This window comes from Pectinophora gossypiella, chromosome 7 (assembly GCF_024362695.1).
Source record: "Pectinophora gossypiella chromosome 7, ilPecGoss1.1, whole genome shotgun sequence".
Lineage (NCBI taxonomy): Eukaryota > Metazoa > Arthropoda > Insecta > Lepidoptera > Gelechiidae > Pectinophora > Pectinophora gossypiella.
In genome coordinates, this window is record NC_065410.1 from 1,334,420 (window position 1) to 1,351,239 (window position 16,820).

Consider the following 16,820-nt stretch of genomic DNA (forward strand, 5'->3'; position numbering starts at 1 on the left):
TGTATAGAATGTATCATACAATTTTACCAATGTTGACAGGACGTAACGGCACCGCCGCATATGCTGCACTATGCGCACGAGTTGGCCAGGAAGGACCTCGACATATCGCAACTGAGGAAAGAGAAACACATACTGGAAGGGCAATACAGGGACTGCCAACGTGAGGCGACGATAGATAAGGAACGATTCAAAGAAGTCATCAGGACTCTAAAAGAAGAAATTGACAGGTAATGCTATGCTTATTACTACTATTATAAAAACTAGTATTATTCAAATTCAAAAATATCTTTATTCAGTAGGTAACATAGTTACACTTTGAATCGTCAATTTTTACATAACGAACGTCTCATTCGCCTAAAACTACTGCAGCTTCTCACAACCTGTATAGCCGGGGAAAAGAAGCTGCAAGAAAAACCTCGGCACAGGGCCCTAGACGTTCTTTAAAAAAATAAAAAAAATACACAAAATATTGTTATACAATTGAGTAATTTAGCTGCCTAATATCAACTAATCCTGTGTGTATCGTCCATGTGACCCTGCGTGTAAGGTCACTGTGCACCTGTGTGTATAGTCACCGTGGCCCTGCGTGGATAGTCGCTGTAAGCCTACGGATATAGTCACTGTGACCCTGCGCGTATAGTCACTCTGACCCTGCGTGTACAGTCACTGAGGTCCTTTGTGGTATAGTCACTATGACCCTGCGTTTATAGTCACTGTGCCTGTATGGTCATTGGGGTCCTATGTGACACCGGCTTGCTTTTCAAATGGGAAACGCCGCGTGCCAATTCGATTCCCGTTACGGCCACCTCACCACCTATCACGTTGGTCTAACAGAAAGCTCATCTTGCGATTTTCGAATGTCTGAGTAGCCCAATTGGGAATCCTAATCTTAACTAAAAAGTATAATCAAATAATGTTTAGAAATACCTAATAATCAAATGTCAATTCCGCAGATTAAGAAGAATCCAGTCGCGGGAAGGGGCTAACCTCGAATATCTAAAGAATGTCGTGATGGCATACCTGCTGTCCACAGACTACGCTGGACGCAAGCACATGCTCAACGCCATAGCCGCTGTACTCCACTTCACTACTAGCGAAAAGAACATGGTTCTTTGTAACTTATAAACAACTTATTTTTACTACTCAGAAAGCTCTGTGAGGTGTTAAGTAGGGTCACGAGTACTAATATGTATACACTTTGTAACCATGTCACATTAACTTTTTTAACAAATTAAACCGTAAGTCTCATTAAATGTCAAATATGATAGTACGAAAGGGTTCCAAAGTGGGTACATGATATTGCTCATGACTGTACTCACACCTTGCGTTTGACCTCAATCTCATCAGCCTCACTAGCAAGGAATTAGACCACGATAAACATCTTACCCGTACTGGTTTATATTCACTATATTATTATAGACTTCTGCTGATTCAAGTACATACCATCTAATTTTATTTTAAATTATACCTGTCATTTTCTTATCCGCTGAAAAAGAGAGGGACGGGTAATCGACAAGATTTATGGAACGAGGAGCTCGGTGGCGCAGCGGTTAACGCGCTCGGTCTGCGATTGTTGAAGTTAAGCAACTTTCGCAAAGGCCGGTCATAGGATGGGTGACCAAAAAAAAGTTTTCATCTCGAGCTCCTCCGTGCTTCGGAAGACACGTTAAGCCGTTGGTCCCGGCTGCATTAGCAGTCGTTAATAACCATCAATCCGCACTGGGCCCGCGTGATGGTTTAAGGCCCGATCTCCCTATCCATCCATAGGGAAGGCCCGTGCCCCAGCAGTGGGGACGTTAATAGGCTGATGATGATGATAGGCAGCAATTTAAAATAAACTTCCAAAATGTTATATAGGCCAATAACCCGACAGAATTAAGTTGACAGCACACGTCAAACGGGTTGCATATTGTGAGCGAGATGCCTATTTTATTCGCAGATATTATATATTAACAGTTGTCAATCATCCGTCCCTTTCCTTTTCGGCGGATAAGAAAATGACAGGTATAACTTAAAAAAAATTACGAGGTGTCTGCAGGAATCGGGGCCATGTTAAGTAACTATATTCCCAATAGGGGCGTCAGAGGTGATGGGTTGGCTGTAGTATGTGTTCCTAAAAGTGTTTTGTTGATCACCTTTTATTGTAATAAATTGAATTATGGAAACTGGATGTATTTAATACAGTATATTTTATTAAAAGAGAAATTGTTGATTAATATGATCATTCCATAAATTTAATACTTGTATTATAAAGAATTATATTTATTAAATTGACTACAGCAGTATAGTTTCATTTGCAATTACTGGGGAGGAGGAGGAGGGGAGATAAAAAATGCCTCATTGAAGCAATTGGAATAAGAAAGAATTTTGCGCATATGAAAGTAAGTGCGCAATGTAAATAAATGTGAAATAGCATTATTGCATCATTTTAACTCCGCTGATCTCTAACTGTTCTGTGCTTAGATTCATGATACTGTTATAAACTGTTTAAATACGTTATTGATAATTACATTGTCTTATCTAAGACCAAAACAATAGGGCATTTGACTGGGTCAAAGATAAATTATAAAATCCTAATCTAGAAATAGAAGCCAGTCTAAGAAGATGAAAAAACAATCTCATTTTACTATTCGACTTGTTTTCGAATTTTATTTACGAATTAAGTAACAATGAGTACGACGTTTGGCCGCTTTCATTGATGACGTCACAGTACAGTATTTCCATGCAATCTCCAAAGAAAACTTTCGTTTTGACGAGTATCTCATTTGACTAGGCTGTCAAGTTGCCTATTATGTAACTAAAATTGTTTGGCATAACATTTTATAACAAGCAAGGAAGAAAAATTCGAAAATCGAATCGAATGAAGTTGCAACGCTTCGACCGTTGATAGATGGCGTTCGCGCTACCGTGTGAAGTCGGATCAGTTACGAACGGATCGTGGTGACGAACGCGCGCGCGTCGGGCAGTCACCAACAAAACACCGTGCGGGTACTCGATCGGAACGCGGCCGCGCGCGTGTTGTAATTGTTTTACCATTGGGATTTTTGTACTGTTTTCGTGCCCTATCGTTTAAAGGGGTTGCGTAGGTGTCCGAGCCGCCGCAGTGACAGGATTGTTGGTGATGTGCGGTGTGAGCAGACATTTTTCATGGAGGTGTCTTTGGCGGTTTCATCGGAAGGTAAGTACATCCACAATCTTTAAAAATTTTCCTTATTTTATGATAATTAGGTACCTATATCGTAAAACAGTATTTTTCATTGTGCTCGCTCGTGTTTATATACTAAACCATGCTATTATGTAACAAAATCTGATCTTATAAATGATCAAAAAGGTTTTAATTTGAAGGAAAATAGTAATCTGAACGTAGTAGGTAGTATTATTCCTTATTCTATGTCCCAGCCACAGATATTTTTTAACAAGATGAAAATGAGAAAGCGTCTAATAAACTAATTTTGTCGTTTTTATCATGTAGGTATCAAGTTTAGTAAAGGTAGGTAGGTACATCAATTTATTCGCGTGTTTTACAGCTCACCAACATTTGACAGTTTCAAAATATGTTCCTCAAAAAAATATATAGTTCATATCACTGGGTTATGAGTTATGATATCCATACATTGAAGGCATTTAATTACTTTTTATATTTTTTTTTTTGTTTTTTTTTTTTTTATTTATCATGATGCTCTATGAAAAAGGGGTTTACTTTTCAAAGAGAACTGTTTTGTGCTGCTTGCCATCTGTTGACAAAATATTGTACTACATTTCTACGTCATCGCTTTGAGAGTGCTATCATAAGTTTCGCGTTTAACAACGAAGTTCACTTGCAATCCGTTAGATGTCACTACAAAAATATAATTCTCATAATTACTTACGCACTCTAAAAACTTTTATGATTTTTCTAGACTTTCTATACCTACCTATTCAGTAGGATTGATCATTTTTCTGTGTTGTCTCCGTCGATCTGTATAATTTCGATTACCCAAAATCCGGAGGCAGGGTTATCAAACTTTTACTGTACCTATATCTACATAATTTAATCACCCCTAAAATCTATTTATTTTGTTTTTGTATTTGAAAATTTAATATTTACTTATTGACATGTGATTTTGACATTGGATTATAATAATAAACTCACACCCGTGATACCAATGGGATGAACAGAGCCAGTATAATATATTTATTAGCTAAAACAAAATCTTAGAAATAGTAATTTCACTATGTTTGAAAATCAATTTAAAATATATTTGGTAAGTACTAAAATAAGGAAGTTATTGACCCAGAAAAACCTTTCAGGCAAATTACCATTGGGACATTTAGCATCCCTTAGCATGTTACTCGTTCGTATCTTATCCATATTGAAATGAATATTTATGTTAAAGCTAGCGACTCGCCCCGGCTTCGCACGGATGTTAGCCACAGTACCTATATGTTACATTATTTTTTCTATCATAGCGTTGTGTCAGTCAACGAGTCGAGCCATAGAGGCCCTAGGTCTCTGATACGGTCCCCGCCGACGTGGTTGGCGTTTTTCCTCTTTCACTCTCTAACATCCTCTCAGACGAGACTCCTTTAGCCGAGGTTTGCTTCCACCTAGGCACCTCCAGGCTTGTCGTGTTCAATTTTATACCGAGCGCCTCCGAGACCTAGTAGTTAGAGCGTGCGATTCACGATCTGGAGGTCCGGGTTCGATGCCCGATGGGAACATCGTCGAAATCTCTTTGAGACCTCGACGTCCTTTGTTTGGTAAGGAAATTGCAGGCTTGAATCACCTGATTGTCCGAGAACGAAAGATGATTACGTGCTTCGGATGCAAGTTGAGTCGCTGGTCTTTCAACGTGGTGGAATATGCTCCATATCCCCTCCGGTTGAGAAAATGGGAGGGTTTAAGCTCATCAGTGGGACGTGTAAAGGTCATTTATGTTATGTTATTCACCTTAGCCTGACTATAAGAAGTTACTCGAAAACTTAGTCAACTTGAAGTAGGTAGGTACTTACATATTTCGGTAAGTGAGTTGTAACCGAAACGGTTTAACATGCCTTAATATTTATTGACTTACCATAGATAATGTCAAGAACCGCTTGCAAATCAATTTCCACAATATACAACGGAAGTATGACTTGCCATACTTGACGTTAATACCCCCACCACCCCATTAATCGGCTGAGTACCACGCAGACCGTAGACGCGAATCGACTATTATGTGGTGAAGCTTGATTTAATTACAAACAGCTAATAACTGTCTGGCACCAACAGGTCATTTTCCTTTACTTACCTATCCATTTATTAGACAAACACGTATGGATTGTTAGGTGAATTACCAACCCCATCAACCCTAGTGTCAGGGTTCTTGTTGAGCCGCCATAGGCCTTTGACATGGCTCATGTAACGACTACGTACTTACATCAGTAAGTGGTAACCGGGACTAACGACTTAACGTGCCTTCCGAAGCACGGATCATCTTACTTTTTGACAATCAGATGATCAGCCTGTAACGTCCTAACCAAACTAGGGATCACAAAGTGATTTTTGTGATTTGTCCCCACCGGGATTCGGACCCGGGACCTCCGGATCGTGAGCACAACGCTCAACCACTGGACCAAGGAGGCCTTACATAGTATTAAACAACTACAAGTTCCGTACAATTAGTGATTATACTCGTTCCTTGTTCGAGACGGTATTTACCACGGAATAAGAAAGAGGTTGGAAGCGCCTAGTGAGCGCGAAACGCGCGCCATACAAGTATGAGCAAATAGTTCATAGTTCCACTTTGTACTCCACTCGTCCGCACACTTTACGACGCACGGACCTCCGCGATATTATATTAAAAGTGTTGAAATGTGTGTGGATTGATTATTTCACCACTCGTAGACTGTATTAAAGGAAACGCTGATTGTTTTGCCACTTCGTATATAATTCGGTTTTAGTAGATAATTACAAAGGTTATAAACACGTCCGACAATAAGAGAAGATCGATGAAAACAAAATTAATTTAAAAATAGTAAAGAATTAATATTTTTTATAACCTTTTTTTTAAAAGGTATTTTTATGTTGCAATTGTCAACAAAAAGGTCGCCGTGACCGACGGTTCACATCTCTTACATACAAGTCAGTACTACCTTGCCTTGGCTTCACCGCTGGACTTGGCTTCCTGTTGATAACCGCCTAATTTTACACCGATAAGTGATCAACCCATCGTCATAATAGTCCATCACATTAGGTACTTTTTTTATAGCCTCGTAACGCCGAAGCATAATTACGATTTCGAAATCGACGGTGGTACCTTGAAAAGGACCATTGTAGTTATAAAGGCCGAGCACTTCAAGTACAAATTTTAAAGTGTTAGAGTTATCCGATCGGGTTCAAATTAAGTGGAGACCTATGTAAGGATGAATAGAAGACATTTTTGAAAAACTTACGTTTTTTTTTAGTTCTTCCAGAAGGACTCCCGGTTTAAGTCACTTACTTTTAGTAAAATCTGAAAAATATTATTATTATAAAGGGTAATGTATTTTTTCATTAAAATACATACTTATTTGTACGTCATAAATATATGATATACTTACATATTTAAATATAAAATAAGTAACAAGTTTAGTTTTTATGATGTAGTTTGTGATTAGTCCCTCTGGAAGTACATTAGGCTTTTATTATTAGGAAAGAAATTAATTCATGGTGTCAGTTTAGATCATCATTAGAAGGAAAAAGGAAGTAAAATAAAGACGGTAGTTTTTTTTTTTCATAATCATAAGATCACGTAAGCAAGTCAGTCTATATCGGTATGATTTAATCACATACCTATAAGCTTTAGTCGTTGGACTTTTAGCAGTTCTTTTGTACAGTATTAGACGTCGAGTGAGGCTTGTCCTTCCATTGTTGAGCAGCCTTTATTAAGTACATTAGGTACTTAATCATAATCATTCCATGTTTTAGAACGTTGGTATTATAAGGTGACTGACACATTTCATATGGACTCGCAATGGGCACTTTTAAAAACGAGTTACTGTTTAAAAAAGAAAAAAACGGTTATAAAAACTTTTCTCAATTAGGACGTAATATCTCACTGTTTTACCATATGTCTGGCAAGATGAGCAGCTGATTGTTTCATATTCGCTCTAAAGGGGTTTAAAGAGGCCATATTGAAACAATTCATCTAAAACAAGCAATATTGCCAATGAGGAGCTCGGTGGCGCAGCGGTAAACGCGCTCGGTCTGCGATTGTTGAAGTTAAGCAACTTTCGCAAAGGCCGGTCATAGGATAGGTGACAAAAAAAATAATATCTCGAGCTCCTCCGTGCTTCGGAAGGCACGTTAAGCCGTTGGTCCCGGCTGCATTGGCAGTCGATAATAACCATCAATCCGCACTGGGCCCGCGTGATGGTTTAAGGCCTGATCTGCCTACCCATCCATAGGGAAGGCCCGTGCCCCAGCAGTGGGGACGTTAATGGGCTGATGATGATGATGAAGCAATATTGCAGTTTGTCATTAGTTGAGCGCTATCTTTTATGTGCGGTCTAAAAAGATTGATCAACCAAATATTTACGAGTATTTAGTCAAACACAAACGTCGTTAAAAAAAAGACCTAGACTTAAAAAAAACTGCAATACTCCATTCTCTGGCAATGCCATTTAATTACAAGGCATTCTGTCTGGCACCTTTGGCAACATTGGCATTTCTGGCATCGTAGCCCAGCCGCAAACATCCAGTGGACAGCGTTTGGCACGGACGCCCAAAAAAAGGTGTCGAATTGTTTCTGTGTAATTGCAGCGGGAATTTGTGAATGTTAGGCAAAAAAGCGATTGTTATGTCCGATTTTTTGCGACAGCGTTTTTGCGTTTTGACGCCAATTTTCGCTTGGTTTAGTCGCAATTTTAAAGTGGCGTGGAAGTTATGTGACTGCGGTTTTAAGTGTTTCGGTTTTTAAAGGGAATGATGTCGAGTAAAGTTTAGATTATTCGAATTTACTTATGACCATCTAATACGTATTTTCTTATAACATTATGAAGCAGCCTTAATTAACCAATACATTTGAGTGGCATGAAAACGATAATTTGTCTGTTTTAACAATCGAACCGAACAAACAGCCTCCGTAGTCTAGTGGTTAGAGCGTTAGGCTCACTACTGGAGGTCCGGGTTCGATCGACATTGTCGAAATCACTTTGTGAGACTGTCCTTTGTTTGGTAAGGACTTTTCAGGCTTGAATCACCTGATTGTCCGAAAAAGTATGATGATTCCGTGCTTCGGAGGGCACGTTAAGCAGTTGGTCCCGGCTATTAGCCGTAAAAACAACTCCACCAACCCGCAGTGGAGCAGCGTAGTGGAGTATGCTCCATACCCCCTCCGGTTGATTGAGGCGAAGCCTGTGCCCAGCTGTGGGACGTATATAGGCAGTTTATGATTTATGATTTATTCTCAGCACGCCTGTATCCCTGAAGAGGTAGCCAGAGGTGTATAATTATATTATAAACATCCACTCTTCGGCAGCTACGTTTAAATCCCATGTAACAGTCGAGCTTATTGCCGTTAACATATTGCATGTGAGTTTGACGGAATGGCTTCACTACATAGTATAAAACAAAGTCGCTTTTTCTGTCCCTATATCCCTATGTACGCTTAAATCTTTAAAACTACGCAACGGATTTTGATGCGGTTTTTTTAAATATATAGAGTGATTCAAGTGGAAGGTTTATATGTATAATAACCAGTGATCGGAATAGGTAGTGCAATTTGGCGGGATTGCGTGACGAAATCTTAACATGGACATGCCAACCGCGCGGGATTACTATTTCGATACGAGCTGGTCACAATAAAGATTATTAGGGTTTAAAAATGTTATATTACATTAAATTATTATGCAATTTAACGCGACTTAACTTAATTGACCGCCATATTTTTCCTTATTTCAAACTCAACTAAAATTCTTAGAAAATGTATTGTACGAATACAAAGGCACGCAAATTGCACTCTTGTACGATTAGCGATAAGATGCCAATTTGAAATGAATGCAGTGTTCTACTTTTTTTTTGTTGGCGGCATTTGCCTTTCAAGTGGCGGCGGCATGCGCTAAACAATAAAAGAGTGAAACTTCTGTACTTATTATTGTTTTTGCTTAACAAAGGCAACGACTGATAAGAGTACTAACATAAAGTGTAAATGGGAGAAAGAGACAATAAATCCCATATTTCTGTCTCTTTTTTGCAAAAGGGATGATGAGGTGATACGGCGGTGTTTGTTCACTCCTGTTCTTCGGTTCATTGAGTGCATACGTTGTGAGTTCGAGTTACTTATTTGATTATCTTGACGACATCTTGGCTTGTTTTATGGACTGACGAACCTCTGCATTTGTGATGATTTGGCTCTTGTATACCGGACTTCTGATTTTTGCGTGACTGAATTGGATTTGTTTATGAAAAGGACCATTTTTGGGTGAAAATCGGTAAGTACTAACATTCATATTTAAATGTGTAAGGTTTTGTTTGATTGTAACCTAGAAAATTACAATTAGAAATAGTTTTAGTCTATCAATGTTACTTCGTTGATATTGGTTTTATACTTGAATCATATTTAAGTTCTCTTGATTTGTCTCTATTGTTTCAAAATAGTACTTAAGAGTATTAAAAATATAAAAGGCAACAAGGTTTGATCCCGAGCCCTTTTTTAAAATACTTAGCTATGAAGACTTGTAAAGTTTTAAATAAGATTAGGATATTAAAATGCTTAAAGGTCTCTCCACAAAGAAAAAAGCTAATAGGATTTGAATAATATTTGGCTCATAGTTAGGTTGCTTTTTTAAAGATATTTTGAATGATAAATATATATTATAGTCTACGAAAAATTAAGAGGCCATCGTAATTTACTTTTAAAAGTACAAACAGTTCGATGCAAACTTTATGGTGCCTCGGAAGTCTCGGAATATCGCGGGAACGGTAATGTTATCTAGTATTGACTATAAATACAATATGGCTATTTATACAACAGGACTAACTTTTTATAAACATGTACTTCATGTTTACATAATAGTCTAAACGATTTTTTTCTTTTCAGATTACTCAGCTCAGACAACATGAGTTGGCGAGCAAAGGAAGAGACTGTTCAACGCTGGATTGAATCCTATCCTGAACTGATGTACGAGTCCACAAATCATACAATTTACTGTACGAAATGTGAGACTAACATCGGATGTCGAAAGAGCACCATCAAGAGACATGTTGAGGGAGTTGTGCATAAGGGAACACCGTCGATGTCTCCAAATGATTTTTTATTTGATTTTATAGAGTTCCTTATTCTCTGTAATATTCCGTGGGCACAAGTTGAAAACCCATCTTTTAAAAACTTTTTTCAAAAATACATGTGCTGCGCTTGTTCTAATCGAAAAAAGCTGCCCAGTGAATCAATACTCAGAAAAAAATATTTGGACGAAATTTATGCAAAGAAGCTTGCTACAATACACAGCGAGATTGTGGACGAAAAAATATGGATTTCATTGGATGAAACTACTGATTTCTTAGGAAGATATGTAGTGCACTTTTTGGTCAAACCTTTGAACTCTACAGCATCAAAAAAAGTTTACCTAATAGCTTGTAAAGTATTAGAAAATATTAATGGAAAAACAATTTCTCAGTTTGTCATTGATTGTTTGAAAAATCTGTGGGGTGACTCCTATGAAGATAAAGTGGAAAGTGTTCTTTTGTTATGTACAGACAGTGTTGCGTACATGTTGACAGCGGGGCGAGTTTTAAAACAACATTTTCCGAACATGAAGCATGTCACTTGTTTAGCTCATGCTCTCCATCGGGTAGCAGAAAAAATACGTTCTGAATATCCGGATGTAGACACACTGATTGCCAACGGAAAGAAATTTTTTTTGAAGTCTCCCAGTAGAGTAAAATTGTTAAAAGACATGTATCCCAATTTACCGTTGCCACCTCAACCAATAATAACACGGTGGGGCACTTGGCTTGCAGCAGCCTCTTATTATGTGAAATATTTTGACGAAATTAAACATATTTTGACATGTTTGAGAAGTTCAGAAGCAGTCTCAATAAAAAATGCGAAAAATATTATTAATAAAGACAATATTCGAAATGATTTAAATTTCATCGACGAAAATTTTAAAATAATACAAATAGCGTTGACAAATTTACAAAAACGCGATAGATCCATAGTCGAATCATTTCAAATATTTGATGAAGTAAGGTCAGTAGTAAATTGGAGTATGAGTTCACCTATACAAAATAAATTAGAAGCAGTCATATCTCGCAATCCGGATATTGATATTATCAGGACGTTTTCAGAACAAATCGCAAGCGGTTCAGCAACTGACGATATTTTAATTTGGAAATTTGCCCCGCTGACATCAGTAGAAGTTGAACGGACGTTTTCGACATATAAATGGATATTAAATGTTAAAAGAAATAGATTAAAGTTGGCAAATATGGAAAAGATTATCGTAATTTATTTCAATTCCACAGAAAACGAAAATGCTATTTCAAATGTTGAAGAAATTGATAGTGAAAATGAAGATGACGATTGAAGGAAACAAACTTTTTAATTCAATCGTTCGTTCGTTCGTTTTCTGTCGAATTGAAATAAATTACGATAATTACTGTTTTTATTTAATGCAAAGGTTAAATTAAATATTAATCAACAATGTTAAATTTCATTATGATTATCATGTGCTCATAATTTGGTGCCCGATAAATGGCAATAGGCTCGCCCCCTATATGCGACTCAAACATAGCTGGCGAGGAGTGGGTATTTTATACTTCTGCCTACCCCTTCGGGGTTACAAGCGTGATGCTATGTTTTCTAATGGTATTTCTCTGATTATGTTGTTAATTAACAAATGATTATTTTAACTTGTTGTCTACATTGTATGAACACTTTTATTCGTAACTGAATGCTTACACGTTTTACAATAATAAAAAAATATTTAAAGGACCAATGTTTTTTATTTCTTCCATACTTTTCACTTTAGAAATGATAAACATTTAAAATATAATACTTATAAAATAATTGTTTTCTTTTATAATACCAGTATAGATAGAAAATATCCGAAATCCCGCAATCCCGCAATCCCGCCGGGCGTATCCACACTAATATAATGTTTGAGGTCGTTGACCCTAAATTGCACTACCTATTCCGATCATTGATAATAACATTCATTAAATAGTGGAGAAATGCTTTTTTTTGAGGTTTTTAATGTGATGTCGTAAATAATTTCATTTTTTCCTCATCATTGCACCCGAGCGAAGCTACCTCGCCAGTCGTCGCCAGTTACCTATAAATGATAAGCAGTGTCATTTCACGCCGTCAGTCCCTAGTTGCGTGGGCAAAACCACAAGCTATCAAAGTAATTACAGCACCTCTTCATATCATAATGTCTTTACAACGTTCAGATATACTCGTAAGACACGAATTTGCTCCTCAGAATAAGTTAATTCTGACAAGAAAATCTTCTCACTATCCTTAGAAACTTTGGAATATTAGCAAAGTTGCAGTACGAAGTAGCTACAACAAGACTGCTGAAATAAGCAAACCGTGTTGCTAAGTCTTATAGCACGGGAACATGCGTCTCAGTTTACGAAACAAAGAGAATTATCACTTTGCATTAGTGATGTACGCGTATCGATAGATTGGCTATCGAAACTTTCGTATTTTCCCTAAAAAAGTAGCATGGAGATTGGCTCTTAAATTAATGATGATGGTAGAGTATTTGCATATAATTTATTAGAAAGAAAGAAAGAAACATTTATTATTTTTGGGCGCCACGGTTACAGATATTATTAACAAGGCAGCTTTCAATTGAATATCGGGCGGAGTGTAGCGATGGGCTCAAGGATTTAAAGGTTCTGGGATCTAATTCCGATAGAGACATATTACAAAAAAATACTTTTTGATCCCTAATTTTGTTAGGATATTTTAGGCTGATCATCCGATTGTCCGAAAGAAGGCGACACGTGCTTCGGAGGGCAAGTTAAGCAATCCCGGCCAATAGACACGTTAGTTCCAATCCAGGTAAAAAATGTAGTCTCAATCCCACATTCTGATGTGATTTTCTTGAACAAAACCTACATTTCTTTCAATTACTTTCAGTCCGATTAAAAATTGAGACCACATTTTTTTCTATCTAGCTTTTTTTTTCTAGCTTGTCTATTGCAAGATTTAGTTACCGAAAATGACATCCGAATATGATTTATCAAAAAGGCGCTTGTAAATTTTCAGTTCCTATAAGCCGACGGTATGGACCTCAGCTATACCGTAGTACCAACATAGTCAAGATCTTAAAACTATCGATTTAAAGCTAACAGGCATCACTAGCCCCACAAAATGCTCTTAGAATACTCGCAAAACTTACATTCGAGACACAACTCTGTGTCGTAGGAAATAGAGGTAAACATTATGCTTTAGGTGAAAATGACAAATCTAGGAACAATAATTTGGTTTGCAACGAAATGTCTGCACCTCACTTGTTTGTTCTGACGGATAAATTCAAAATAGATTAGATTCACATCCTCTTTGGATGAGAATTTCTCACACCAAGTCGGCGTTGAATTTGAAATTGAATGCTCTTTGTGTTGAATTTTGTTTCGGGAGTGACTAAGCTGTTAAGAATTTGAATTTGAATGTCAAGTTCGAATTCGAACGAGTTGATACGGCTAGGGTCTAAAACATAATATAGGTAACATACATATCGTCGCTGGAAATTTCAATTGACGTAAGGGACAAATGACAGGTTTTCAGGAGAAACAAAAAACATTTCTTGATACTTAAAGTCTCATAACTTTCGTCATTCTAAACGTATTGAAAGACGTTAAATACCATAATTCTTAGAATTTTCTTGTCTACCACTTAAAAATAGAATTACTTTAATAACTAGCAAAATAAGAAAGTTACTAACCCTTACGCCCTTGTGTTATTTAAAAAACTTCCCTTACAACTATTAGGTAAACATTATTTTTTTGCATTTTTGGGTTGTAAAAGTCAGATTTTTTAATATTTTGTGTATTTTTGGGTTGTAAAGGTCAGTTTTTTAAATATTTTGGTAAAATATTGAAGTAAAGGTCTGTAAAAATTCACAACAATTGGTTAAAATCACTTATATTTATTGAAATTATAGTTGAATTTTACTTTGAGACATCTAAACACCATGTGCTTGAATATGTTTGCCGATTTTTAATAATAGGCAAATTAAAAAATACATACTTATTAAACATTTGTGTCATTTTAAACTTATTGTATCTAGTTTTGTTGAAATGCAGGTAAATTACCTATAGTCTTAGGTTATCAGATTGAGAACAACATACAACAGAATTGACAGAATCGCACTTCACAGACACATTTTTCTTTTTAGCTTTCGGCATCATTAAAAAGTATCGCCCCTTCGATTTGAATTCTAAACAAAACGTGTCCTACTCTGATGGCGCTTGAACACAACCACTGTGAACGCAACTGAGGAGCCGAGTCATTACCGTGGGTCGCAAACACGCGAGCGGGTACGGGTAGGGAGGGCCACAAGGCTCCGTCCTCTCCTTTACTATTTTCATGGTATACTAGTGACATTCCCAAATCCCCTAAGACCGAACTAGCTTTATTTGCGGATGATACAGCCATCTATTCTTCGTGCCGTGGTCGAGTTATGATGACCGGAATTCTCCAACGCGCGGCCTTGGGCAAGTGGTTTCGCAAATGGAGAATCGAGGTAAAACCGGAAAAAAGTGCAGCGGTGTACTTTTCAAAGGGCTATTATAACACGCCACGGTCACGCCGTTAACTTAAAGTCATCAAGATGTTTGGCAAGCCGATCCCTTGGGAGGAGCAAGTCAAATATCTCGGCGTAGTCTTAGATAGACGTCTTCCTTTCAAGACCCATATCAGACGTGTGCGCGATCGCGCCGCGTGTGTAATGGGCCGTCTTCATTGTCTCCTTAACAAGCGTAGTAAATTGCATCCTTCCGATCATGACCTATGCAGGGGTAGTTTTTGCTCACGCAAGACCCTCTCAAATCCACTGCCTACAGGTAATACAAAATCGTTTCACGCGGAAAGCCACGGGAGCTCCGTGGTTCCTTCGAAATGAAAATCTGCACATTGACCTAGGTCTGCCAACCATTGCCGAATGGCTCAAATTAGCTTCAAAACTTTTTTCGATTCTGCTCCGCTCCACCCAAATCCTTTGGTAGTTGCGGCTTCTGAATACATCCAGCTTAGGGACGGTACTGAAAAGTATCGGCGTCCGAAGGACGTAATATACGATCCCGACGACACGATTACTCTAGTCATAGTTGCAGCCAATCAGCTCGCGACTCAAACACTTCAGGACCCCGATACCGACCCCACCGGCGTGGTCGACAACTTCCCTCAAGCAGCGCTTAATCGCTATCGACACACTAGAGTCGATTAATTTCTTCAAATATTTTTCCTCTCAGACGACGCCCTGAGCCGAGGTTCGCGCCCAACTGGGCACCCTCAGACCTGTTCTCTTAAACATTGTACCGGGTGAGAGCCTTCAGCGCTCGCCATTTTTCCGGCCAAGTAGTTAATGCCATCTGCGGCAAATCAACATAAGTCACGTCAAAAAAAGGGTGTGGAGGGGATTCGGTGCACGTACACGTGTACGTGCACCGAATCCCCTCCCCACGAACGCCCACGTGGGCGTAGGCATAAAATGTACGGTGAAAAAGTTGAGTAGTGTAATAAGGTCTTAAGCGAAGTTCTATCTTTGTTTATTTCTAAATGAAAGAATAATAATTAGTATACCAGTTTAGGTTGTATGGTAAATATAAAACTACAAGATTTTTAAGACAGCGGACTCATTGCTAGTTACGTCGTGTTAATACGTGTAGACATAAATGACAAAATAAATAACCACAGTTACTTACGTCCCTATATCAATATTGTTTGTTATAATTTCATGTTAGCTTTAGTGTCGTAAAAGACATTGTCATAATTTAAATAACTTTTTTATAAATCAAGACCCTTACATCACTTAAGTAAAAAAAAAATGAGATATACGTCATACTTTCAAAATCTTGGGTCCTTTACGACGTTTTATTCAAAAATATCAGAAAATTCAATCGTTATTAAAATAAAAAATATGAGGGCTATTGGTATTTCAAATGTATCAATCGATAGAGAAAAACAAGCTCTATCGAATAATGCAATAAAAAATTTTTGGCCAAATGTCCCTTACAGCAATTGAAATTTCCAGCGACGATATAGATAAGTATATAGCGCACGCCCATATTATATGCTGCGTCTTCGAAGGGTTAGACTCTTCGCTAGCTATGTTGAAGCGGTATGCCTATTACTGGCCATAAAATCTGGGAACTATAATGATATCAATCAAGTATCTAAGATCCAAACATGAATTCAAACTCAAAAAGTCGAAATCAGTGGTTGCCGGTATTCGAACCCGTGATAATACGGCGTTAGTCACATTCTAGGGGCTAGAACAAAACTAACCATTTCGTCCCGTTACCAGGGATACCCATAAGTTCGTCATTATAACTTTATCATTCTATAAATAATATAAATTCAAAAAATTCAAATTCAAGTAATTTATTTTGAGACCATAATAACGTCCATAGAAAAAATAAATAATAATGAACACTAAATAAGTACAAAAATTGTTAAAAAATAAAAGTACAAATACATAAAAATTATAAACAAGAAATTAAAATTATATTATTATTATTTATTTATATTTCTCATCAAAAATTATAAAAACACTTGCAAATATTATTCAACAAAATAAGAGTTTAATTAAGTTAAAAGTTAATAATATTTTAAACCCACAGTGGGTTAAAGGGCATTTACTTTTTT

The 16,820-nt window shown here is 37.4% G+C and overlaps 2 protein-coding genes across 3 annotated transcripts in view; both read left to right on the forward strand.

Annotated features, from left to right (window-relative positions):
• Positions 1 to 2,279, forward strand: part of LOC126368174 (GRIP and coiled-coil domain-containing protein 1) — a 235,441-nt gene extending 233,162 nt beyond the window's left edge. For both annotated transcript variants that reach the window (XM_050012064.1, XM_050012063.1), the window contains 2 exons: positions 40 to 227; positions 954 to 2,279. In XM_050012064.1, coding sequence (XP_049868021.1) covers positions 40 to 227; positions 954 to 1,125 — 360 coding nt within the window. In that variant the 3' untranslated portion in view covers positions 1,126 to 2,279. The remainder of the gene's footprint in view (positions 1 to 39; positions 228 to 953) is intronic.
• Positions 2,280 to 8,691: 6,412 nt separating this feature from the next.
• On the forward strand, positions 8,692 to 11,936 carry LOC126368187 (uncharacterized). Its single transcript, XM_050012080.1, has 2 exons — positions 8,692 to 9,432; positions 10,041 to 11,936. The coding sequence occupies exon 2, from the start codon at positions 10,060 to 10,062 to the stop codon at positions 11,527 to 11,529; it is 1,470 nt and encodes a 489-aa protein (XP_049868037.1). The 5' UTR covers positions 8,692 to 9,432; positions 10,041 to 10,059; the 3' UTR covers positions 11,530 to 11,936.
• The last annotated feature ends 4,884 nt before the right edge of the window (positions 11,937 to 16,820 follow it).

Bases quoted from the DNA above. Each gene is read 5' to 3' on its own strand.
- LOC126368187 (XM_050012080.1), top strand. From the start codon at position 10,060: ATGAGTTGGCGAGCAAAGGAAGAGACTGTTCAACGCTGGATTGAATCC.